Genomic DNA, 11,134 nt, shown 5'->3' with positions numbered 1-11,134 from the left:
AGACACCACCTCGGTTGACTTCTTGGTGTGAGAGGAAGGAGACTTTGTGGGGTTCCTTTCAAGGTCCTTAATTGACGACATTCTAAAAGAACACGTCCTAATAAGTTCAACCTTAATGATTGACACGTCCTATTAACTAAAAATATGACGTAAGACGCGATCTATTCACCTTTTACCCAACTCACCAACTTTTAACGAAGAACAAACTCCGATACTCGCAGTCAAACTCGTACCGGCTGCGAAAAGAAGGACTTGAAGCCAAGTTTCCGCACAATCTAGACGACGATCTTATCCGTTGTATCACTAAAATATGATCATATTTTCTTCCCAAATCCATCTCATCAATGCAAGTCCACTTTTTCTTGGGTTGTATTCGGCGAGGTGGAGTGCACGTCCACGACATCCGCACGACAAATCATCGATGGACAGTGACAACCATCCGCAGCCGTCCATCAATCTCCAGATCGGCTGCCAGCCCGCCACGGCGACATTTCGAGCTGGGTCTAGTGTTTCCTCCCTAGGGCGGCGCACCGGAGCGGTGGTCTCCGAGGAGGGAAACTTCTAGATCGCCCGCCCTCGAACCCCACCACCACCTCTTGCAACCCTTCCAAAAGTGTTGATTCGATTCGGCCTCCATCGGAACCGACAACAGAACGCTTGCATTGTCGGTTTGGTACGAGCCACGTGTACGTCTTACTTCGTGCGTGGAAGCTGGATGGCACTCTGAAACTTCGGCTTCGGAATGGATCTGGTCGCAATCTCCGATGCCTGATTTTATTTTGCGGGGAGCGGTGTGCAGTACACTGAGCACGCTTTCCAACCGAAAAGTTGACCGACACACATCGGTTTGCGATAATACCCTCCCGGGAAGGTTCTGGAAGCTCGGCTTCTGGGGTTTTCTTTCCGTTTCTTCTCATTTGATCTCACCGCCATTCCTGGTTCTTCCCCCCTTGTGGTTTATAAATGAAGACACACACCATCAGCGAAACTTCTAGAATATTTTGGATACCGAAAAGGTTCTGGGGCATCCAATGGGTCACCCTGCAAAAACATTGCAGCCGACCGAGGGGACGGAGCAGGAGGCCCCGCTTCATCCGCCGCCGCCGTCGTACGAGGGACAGCGGGTGATGCCCACGCCGTTCCTCACCAAGACGTATCAGCTGGTGGACGACCCCGCCATGGACGACGTGATCTCGTGGAACGAGGACGGGTCGACCTTCGTCGTCTGGCGGCCAGCCGAGTTCGCCCGCGACGTCCTCCCCAAGTTCTTCAAACACAACAACTTCTCCAGCTTCGTCCGCCAGCTCAACACCTACGTGCGTTCACCACCCTCCGACGATCCGTGCTTTTGTCTCGGTTCGATCGATCCCCTCTTTTGAGGTCCTTTTCTTCTTGGAATTTTGGGTTTGAGTTTCGCAGGGGTTTCGGAAGATCGTACCGGATCGATGGGAATTCGCCAACGACTGCTTCCGCCGCGGCGAGAAGGGGCTCCTCTGCGACATCCACCGCCGAAAGTTCTCGCCGACGCCAGCCCCGGCGGTGTCCGCCCCTCCGAATCTGGTAGTCTCACCGGTCAATTCCAACGAAGAGCAGGGCCTTTCCTCGACATCCTCCCCGAGCTGTGTGCAGCCGGCTCCGGTGACGGCTGGGTGGGCTGCACCAGGGACCAGCGGCGGGACCTCGGACCTCGCGGAGGAGAACAGCCGCCTGCGGCTGGAGAACAAGCAGCTGTCGCAGGAGCTCGGCCAGATGAAGGGCATGTGCAACAACATCATGCAGCTGATAGCCAAGTACGCCCCGAGCCGCCAGTTCGGCCGGGCGGTGGAAGCCTTGGACATCGGGGGAGGGTCGTTGACCACGACGCCGCTGGACATGTTCATGGCGAGGTCGTCGCCTACGGCGGCGGAGGAGGAGGAGGAGGAGGAGGAGGCGGCGGAGGGGAGTTCCGGCGGGGGAGGCACCACGAGGATCTTCGGCGTGTCGATCGGGTTTAAGCGGAACCGCAGAGAACACGGGAGCGCTGCGTCGCAATCCGTGCCGGACGCGTGACGAAACATGAAGGCGCGAACGCTTAACGAAAGATGGGGTTGCGCCACAGTGGGAGCACGTGGAAGGGAAGTATCGTCACGTGAGATATATATATATGTATATATATATATATATATATATATATCTCTCTCTCTCTCTCTCTCTCTCTCTCTCTGGTGTCTCAGTAAGTAGAATATATGGTTAGGGATTTCCGAGGTGTCAACGGAGAGGACAAGTGGTGTTTGCTGACTCGTGTGCCGTAGAGGACATCACATCGATAATAAATGCCCTCTTCCTTCCTTCCGCCGCTTTTCTTTCATGGAAATTGACGAAGGAAGGTTGCACGGCTCGGCCGTAGGATTCACGTAATACGCGTGGTTATACCTCTGCGAATCGTGGAGTCACCGATGTGATGGATCTTAGGAAGTCAATCGTAGCACGCGTTGACGGCTGTTGCATCCAACTCTTCACCATATGTTTTCCTTTGCTTTATTTTACTGGGATTTCCAAATCAGAAACTGGCCATCAGTAACAAATAAAAGACACGATATGATAATAAATGGAAAATGTCTCTCTTGCGTCATAAATACCAGATGAAGCTGGTTTCAGCCTTAGCAAGAACATCACCACCAACATGATAAGTTTGTGCCCGACAAGTCGCCGAAATCCTCTCACTTTTTGCATTATGCTCTCACGTCAAGCTTGCAATCTGTAACATCATGCCCTACGACTCTGTCTGACAGACAGCTTATGGCTACATCAACGAGCAGACGAGTGACGTGCGTTCTCTCTCACCTCTCCATGCTCTCGACAGATGGTAGTCATCTTCGTCGCTACAAGCACCTTTGAGTTGACAGTATCATGTTTTGGATCAACATGAGCCTTCTCTGATCTCACTCGACTTCGCTGCTCTCACATGGAGTTGCAGATGGATGATGGGGAGGAGTCGAAGAAGAAGAAGAGGAGGCAGTCTTCTCGATCGACCGCAAACGCACACTTAGCCCTAACACACCAAGCTATTTCATCTGCGGCTGTTCCTGTCGTGTCTCTCGACTTCATCTTTGGATGTCGGGTTGATGTCCGTCGCTGGCCTTCGTGTCTCGTGACATGGCTTTGGAATGCGTCCAATCAATCTACAGTACTACCTCTTCTTCCTCTGTTGTGACTCAAGTCGTAACATCTAAGGAGTGGTGGCTTAAGTTATACTCTATCACATGATGACACACAAATATTTGCTGGAAATTTCATTAAGAAAATTACAATTATCATGAACAAAAAACCCATCATGTATGTTCTAAATTAAACAAAGATTAAAAAGCTATGATACAAATTAAAAGAAAAAAATAACTTATTTTAAGCAATATTTTTTATGGGGATTTCTTGCATATCTTTATGAAGTTTGGAAACAATGCTTTGGTCCTTATAAATTTTGGTATACCATTTACATATTCTCCTTACTGTAATATCAATCTAAAAACTCAGATTAACTATGAATATGATTATCAACAAGCTTAAGTTAAACATATACATAATATAAACAGCCTAAAGCACTTTTAGTATTTTTATTATTATTATAAAAGTATTTGCACAGTAATATATATATGTTGAACTTAAATTTAGAGAGATAAATACAAAAAAAAAAAATCACTAACTTCAGAAGAACATATATTACATGTAATTTTACCTTTGATGCTTTTCCATGATTGTGCTGTCCCAAGAAGCATGTGGAGCAAACCAAAGTTGCAGAGATCACTACGCTTGTGGGTCAAAGACTTGTGCCCTCTTGAGCTCCCAACAATTAAAAGATTCACCCACTAGCAAATGAAGGAAGTCAACTTGACCTGCTCACCATCCATTGTGGTTTGGTCAGTTAACCCTATTCAATGTTCTTGGATGCCTGCTAGCTATCATTTCTCTTTCCTCCAACACCTTAAATGCGTTCATCACATCCTTCTCCTCTCCTATCTCTCCCCTTTGTTCCACCCACCATTGCGTTTGCTGTCCAACGACCAGAACAACGCACATCAAACGACATGATCATGTGAACCACCATGGCTTTGGTAGCCTAGGGTTGTTTTGTCGCTCTTCTTTCTCTTTCCTTGGTTTGTTTTCCTTCGTGCAGGTGCATGGCTGACCGGGGCTCGGACATGCACCGTGATTCACACGTTGGCGGCCGGCCGATGCCGCTTCGGCCACCTCCTTATGACCAGGGAGGAGGCAATGCAGCGCAGCGGAGCGAGACGCACACGAGGACGGAGAGGGCGGCCTCCGGGAAGCACCCGAGCTACCGCGGCATCCGTTACAGGAGCGGCAAGTGGGTGTCGGAGATCCGCGAGCCGCGCAAGGCCAGCCGCATCTGGCTCGGCACGTACCCCACCGCCGAGATGGCGGCGGTGGCCTACGACGTCGCGGCGAGCGCGCTGCGTGGCGCCGACGCCGTGCTGAACTTCCCCGACGACATCGCGTCCCGTCCCGCGCCGGCCTCGCCCTCCCCGTCCCACATCCGCGTGGCGGCCGCCGAAGCGGCCGCCGCCTCGCAGCAGCAGCTAGGAAGATACGTAGACGAGGAGGAGATATTTGACATGCCGCAGCTGCTGGTGAACATGGCGGAGGGGATGCTGATAAGCCCACCAAGGCTGAGCCCGCAGGGGTGCGAGGAGGACTCGCCGGAGGCCTCGGAGGGGGAGAGCTTGTGGAGTTATCCTTAGCGGCATCGCCAAGCAACAGCAAGCAGTGGGATAAATGAGTGTGTGGAGTGATGCATCGACATCAGTGCATCACATCATTCTAAGATCATGCATGTTGAAGCATGGACGGATCACAGGCTTTGCAAACAGGTGCAGTGGTGGTACTGTAAGATCTAGGTTGCATGTGTGGCGTTCTTCTTAGTTCCTTGCTTGGGTTGTGGAGTGGCGACAAAAGAAGAGTTTGGAGGCTACCGCGGGCGTGGCCCTACGCATCATCAACGCTCTGCAAACACAGCGAAGGACGTCGAGCTATTTGCTCTCAACTTGTCTGCCGCATTAAGAAACCGCGCGCGTATAGGACGACTCCGTCGGTACAGCAAATGCGCTCCCCACTCGTCCATAGAGCTTCCAAAAGACCGCGTCGGTCTCGCCGGATTAATACAGTTTTCCCCTGCGAATGGGTCCCCATCCGAAGGAAGAAGACACATTTGTGGGTCCAAACACCAGATCCTATTCCGAGCTCTCCATTTCACCCACAGATTCCACTGCTCTGTCTCCGATATTTTATTTATTTATTTATTTAGGGGTATCTCAATCCAAAAGCACCGAATGCGAGAAGAGATAGGAGAGATAAGAAATCATGAAAGGAGTTTAGTTTCATGAATATATATATACTCGGTCGGTACAGGGTTGGATTAAGCTCTTGAATATCACCATGATTTCGCTTCTCGATTGTCACTCGCTCATACGATAAAAAAACATAATGTGTTTTAGATTATTTCATCTACAAATAGTATAGAATATCAATCATCTTGACATCATAAAACTCTTTGATAATATCGGACTAGATGGGGTTCTCAAACAGCAAATTGTTCATCACTCGCCTGCACAATCAAAGGTGATCCTTGTATAGAGATGACTATATATATTTGTAAATATCAAAGTTGATCTAGAATTCTAATTATTAAAATTCTAATTATTAAAATTCTAAAATTATATTGATATTTATTTATTATATATAATGTGTTGATTATGTGATCATATTTAATTAAGTAAGATATATTATATATATGATTGGATTCTAATTATAGTTATTGACTAATAGAAAATAAGTATATGTTAAAGTATGATTCTTAGAAGATAACTTTGGGATGGGAGGAACTCTCCTAGTAACTTATTCTAGATCCTTTATTTTTACATCGAAATATTATTAGTTCCAATTTATTTGATTTCAATCTTGACATAAATTTTTTTTCATATTACAGATAACATAATTATAAATTTAATACTAACATATCATTCTCAAATAAATTTTATACCTAACATGCTAGTTTGATAATGATTTACCAAATTCATTTACAAAAGACTAAAAACTCAGATAGATGTATCAAATCCACGTATCAAAGTTGAGGATTTGAAACGTAAAATTTTATGCAAAAAATATTAGTTTGATATTGATACACTAAATCTAGTTATCAAAGTTGAGAGTTCAAATTAACTCTCGTCTAATAAATATTTTCATATATTAATTAGCTTAAGTAATAAATAGTTTGACAGATGATAGTACGATCATTCTTGTTCATTTTAGATATGATTATTTACAATGATTGATGTGTGGGACTGATGACAAGAGAGTAAACACAAGAGGCTATTATCCTCTCCGTTGTTTGGTAGCGTGAAGTCCACATGATTTGTCGACCTCTCATTTTGATACCAAAGCCTCACATCCGTGTCATCGATGGGTTCCATACATGACTACCTACCGTCAACGAGAAGGTGTGTTGAGTTGCTCACATTAACATCTCATTGAGTCCCACACACGTTTGGCATTTGTGGGAGACCAAATTGGATGAGGATATGCTCGGAAGGGGTCCTCAAAGGACTTGAAAGATAACATTCCCCTTCCACCTAAAATAGGAAAAGGAGTTTCACCGCATTCACATCACATCATAATCAAGCTAAGGGATTTTGTCGAAAGTTGGAGTTAACTCAACGTGATCTAAATCCTAAGATGTATGAATATCCTGAGTAGTTTTGAGGTAGATCCGGAGTGGCTCCAAGGTGAAGGGCAGAAGGCATCACATACACTAAGTTTGATCTCATAAAAGGTTTCTCGATCTTATTCCCTCAACGTTCAAATTAGTTCGATGTCCTTTATGAAAAATGAGATTTTCTCCAAAAAAAAAAAAAAAATCCTTCGGTATAACATTGAGAGTTAACTTTTATATCTAATTTACGAAGAGAATAATTTACAATTGTCTCAGTCTTTTTTTAATATTTTATCTACGTAGACAACAAAATGAAGACAAGTCCAAACCATCTCCCTTTGTCAACGAGAGCAAATAGATGAAAGATGATTTAAACCTTCTTTTTATATCAATTTTTATATAATGATAAATATCAAATGATGATTGACAGCCAATATGTTTCCTATTATGTACTATCAACGACGACACATGCACTTTTTGCTGTCCGCAATCCTTGGGGTATGTAGGAGTATGCATAGACACAAGTGGTAATATAATAGGATACAATATCAAAGGTTTATCAGATAAATGAAGATAAATGATTAGCTACCTCTTTCTATTTTATTTTTTTTCCATCATGAAAGAGATTATATTTAGTAGGATCAGTAATACAAGAAATAGATTGTTGCATCACATGTTCAAATTCATTTGATCTTTATCCCTCTTGCTCTAAAATGGTTTGGGGGCAGTAAATTGCCTTCCCAGTTCCTCATCAAAATAGATTTCCTGTCAATTCAATCGACTGACTGATTCCATGTCTTCTCATTCCAATCACACAATCATCATTAACTATCAGCTGCACACTAATCATTTGATGAATAGAAAGAATGGAAGTGAGACTCCCTTTACTGAGGCAAGAAGAAACAGAACCAGGGGCACCAGCTTCTCAGCTCATGGGTGTCTTCTCATGGCAGATGAGGTAGTCACAAAGCTATCAGTGTTTGATAGATCTGATGAAAGGGTGCAGACAATTCCCATTGTTCTTGAGCAGCTCTTCAACCAATCAAACATGCACCATTCACCACAAGAAGACATCAGACTCTAGCCAATGATCCAATTTGCATGTTGGTATTAGGATAACAAAGTGGAATAGAGACACTGACAAATATGGTGGACCCATGCAGCACATAAATTAGTCCTTGTTGCAGGATATAATGCAAGATATAGACCATCTACATCACAATGATATGATCAAGTCCTGAATGCCAAGAATTCAAATATCAGAAGAATTAACTGCTAATAACAATCAAAACAACAGTCTTGGAAGAATATGAATGAAAAGCAATCAGATACTTAGAGGTATGGCAAGCAGGAGAAAACACAGTCTGGAAATGTAAATCCAGGAGGAGCTAAGTAGACTTAAGTTGATACAGTTTAAGTAATAATCACCAATCTGCAAAATAATATATATATATATATATATATATATATATGTTTAATCTGATCTAAGATAAGGGAACATCTCCCTCATTACATCCTATTAATACCCTCCCTATCCCTCCATACCATGGAAATTGATCTTCATGTCCTAAAAGTCACAAAGCAATCCACCAGTTGCATCAGCTTATCTGAAGGCAGAAAGTGACATACACTTGGGTGTCACTTGATTCAATCAAATGTGACATTCGACTGTAATTGCTTTTAAAATGTTGAAAAGAAGCACTTTCTTAACTTCTACTTTCCTGAAGACACACTAATGCTAAGTTAATATGGCCATCTGACATGATAATGGCTAACATAAATAAAGGAGCATTTGTGCAGTAAGACTAGGTTTGGAGGATAGAGTTACATGTTGTCAGTGTCATCATGATCTAAGCTACAGATTGTAATTTAAACCAAAAGGAAGTATCAGTAGGGAGCACAAAATGATGTAAACTTTTATAACTCTATTCTATGCAATTAATGGTGCATTCTGTAAGGAACACTACATGGATCGACCAGAAACAGTCACCTGCACTCAGCAACATTGATAAGACATGGAAAGCCAAAAAGAACAGATTACTCCTCTGTTTACCAGAGCTTTGAAAGCAAGCATAGAAAATGAGATCCCCAAACCTGAAGCAGTTCATTCAACAACACTAGACCAGTATAGAACACAAAACTTTATTCAATGGAGAAGAGGGTTTCCTGAGATCAGTGATCAATGAAGACAGTAAAAATACAGCACCCTCAAACAGCATCAGAAACATGTCAGGCATTCTTTCAAACACATTACAGGAATGGATTCAGAAAGGTGTAAACAATAGAAGGAAGCTTTCTTTTTTTTTTTTGGTTATCTTGTGTAATGTAGTGCACTATAAAATAAAAAGAGAAAAGAATACAATTAAATTCTTCATTTCTTCAATATCCCTTTTCCTCTTCTCTCATCTATTGTCAAATTAAGATCTTCATATGTAGAAGTTGACGACTGTGTGTGTGTGTATGTGTGAGTGATGTATATGGCTCCTATCGTCCATCATCTTTTAAAAGCTGCTATGTTAGCATAAACTCAAAACCTGCACTTCACTGTTTCATCTTGTCTTCGTGTTCTCCTACTGCGTGTGTGTGTGTGTGTGTGTGTGAGAGAGAGAGAGAGAGAGAGAGAGAGAGAGAGAGAGAGAGAGAGAGAGAGAGAGAGAGAGAGAGAGAGAGAGAGAGAGAATTGGGTCAATCATGGCAATGCAAGGGTGGGAAGAACAATGGATGGATGAGAGTAGGACCATCTGCAACAATTCATTATCTTTTGGCACCTCATGACGCCTGTGGCTGGGCCACGCTCTTCTTTAGTTCGTCGTTTTCATCTCAACCACCATGAACGCTCAATCCAAGCTTCTCGCTCGTGGTCTTAGCCAAACAGCCCTCCGCTAATTGGCCACAGCGTCGATCCGGTGGTCTCCTCTCTCGCCCTTTCACCACTTCCTTCGTTTAGGACGTACTGTTCCAACTCATCCTTTTGGTGTGAGATTGATGGAGCAGTCCATCGAGATCTAAGAATAATACATCTCAATCCTTGTTCGCTCATCATATACTCCCATCCCAAACATATCCCTTTGCATATGTAGTGTTATAATTCATCCTACTCGATTACTTTATATGAATCGATCTAATTTTATGGAATAGCTTTGAAGTATCAGATGAGATTTGAAATAAATATATGGAATGAGATTTAGAACCTTTTAATATTTGATAAGCGAATCTAACGTGAGTCACATGTTTGGTACGCCCCCATGCATGCAATAATTCACAGGAATATAAAAAGTACTGATGGCTATTTCGACCAATCTCGTATTTGGTCAACTAGATCGAATGTAGCCTTTTGGAGCCTAATTAGGTCAACAGGTCTTAATTATTGGAAGATTTCAACCTGTATATAGGCATGGCAACTCGAAGGAAGGGGTGAAGATATGGAAACCCTCAAGGCCTCCTTCAAACATCTCCAAGGAGCCATCACCAGCTTCAAACCCATCAGCCCCATCTGCATTCAAGAGGCCAAAACCCAATCCTTCAGGGAAGGAGACCTCTTCTCTGCCTTCCGTTGCAGTACCTCTTCCACCTCGTTCGCCCACGAGGAAGAGCTCACCGCCATGCCCACGCCTTCCTCCTCTCCGGGCGGTCCCCTCAGTTCCGGCAGGTTCTTCTTCTCGCCGTGCACGACAAAGTCCATACTGGAGGAGGCCAAAACCGAGAAGAGCACCCCAAACGTTCCGCCATCCGCAGGCAAGGCGGCGGCGGCGGCGGCGGTGGCGGCAGAGACGACGAGGGACTCCTTCTACCACGAGAGCATAACGATGGCAATGTCGTCGGAGGACCCGTACCAGGACTTCAGATCGTCCATGGAGGAGATGGTGGCGGCGCACGGGCTGAGGGAGTGGCACAGCCTGCAGGAGCTCCTGCAGTGCTACTTGAGGCTGAACGAGAAGAAGAACCACAAGGTCATAGTGATGGCTTTTGTTGACTTGTTGATGCATCTCATGGATCAACAACTTGCTGCTGCCTCGGTAAGATATAGAGATCCATGAGCACTAGTAGCTCGAGCTTCTTGTCGATTTAGACGCATGTTCGTGCCACATTGTACCATCTTTTCCAAGGTATGAATCGATGAGAATTGATCAGCTTGATCTGAAATCTTGATCTCCATTGTCGTGCCAGTCACCCATTGCACTTACAGAACCCCCTTTGCTTGTGCTAGCATACTCCACACTGTAGCTGTGGCCTAACCATGGGGATTTCAGGTCAACATTCTTCTTTCATTCCTTTGATGCAGCAAGATGTGTGCATGATAAGTCGATTGTCTGGTTCTCTACCGTCGACCAATGATTCGTGTAAGCTGGCCTAGACATCGACTTCTTAGTCGTGCAGCAATTCTAAGCTGTAAAGTAGATAAGCTTTGTCGCAGGCGGCGATGGAGAAGAT

At 44.4% G+C, this 11,134-nt stretch overlaps 3 protein-coding genes across 3 annotated transcripts; all 3 read left to right on the top strand.

The window, feature by feature from the left end:
• The first annotated feature begins 938 nt into the window (after positions 1-938).
• On the top strand, positions 939-2,327 carry LOC135605733 (heat stress transcription factor B-2b-like). Its single transcript, XM_065096159.1, has 2 exons — positions 939-1,316; positions 1,420-2,327. Exons 1-2 carry the CDS (start codon positions 1,032-1,034, stop codon positions 2,047-2,049), a joined length of 915 nt encoding a protein of 304 aa, XP_064952231.1. The 5' UTR covers positions 939-1,031; the 3' UTR covers positions 2,050-2,327.
• Positions 2,328-3,803: 1,476 nt separating this feature from the next.
• LOC135605734 (ethylene-responsive transcription factor ERF026-like) lies at positions 3,804-5,346 on the top strand. Its single transcript, XM_065096160.1, has one exon. The coding sequence runs from the start codon at positions 4,155-4,157 to the stop codon at positions 4,734-4,736; it is 582 nt and encodes a 193-aa protein (XP_064952232.1). The 5' UTR covers positions 3,804-4,154; the 3' UTR covers positions 4,737-5,346.
• Positions 5,347-10,105: 4,759 nt separating this feature from the next.
• LOC103976301 (transcription repressor OFP13-like) lies at positions 10,106-10,833 on the top strand. Its single transcript, XM_009391501.3, has one exon. The coding sequence runs from the start codon at positions 10,126-10,128 to the stop codon at positions 10,738-10,740; it is 615 nt and encodes a 204-aa protein (XP_009389776.2). The 5' UTR covers positions 10,106-10,125; the 3' UTR covers positions 10,741-10,833.
• Positions 10,834-11,134: the final 301 nt, after the last annotated feature.

Source organism: Musa acuminata, chromosome BXJ2-2 (assembly GCF_036884655.1).
Source record: "Musa acuminata AAA Group cultivar baxijiao chromosome BXJ2-2, Cavendish_Baxijiao_AAA, whole genome shotgun sequence".
Taxonomy (NCBI): domain Eukaryota; kingdom Viridiplantae; phylum Streptophyta; class Magnoliopsida; order Zingiberales; family Musaceae; genus Musa; species Musa acuminata.
The sequence above is the reverse complement of the archived record's forward strand: the minus strand, read 5'-3'. Positions and strand labels throughout refer to the sequence as shown.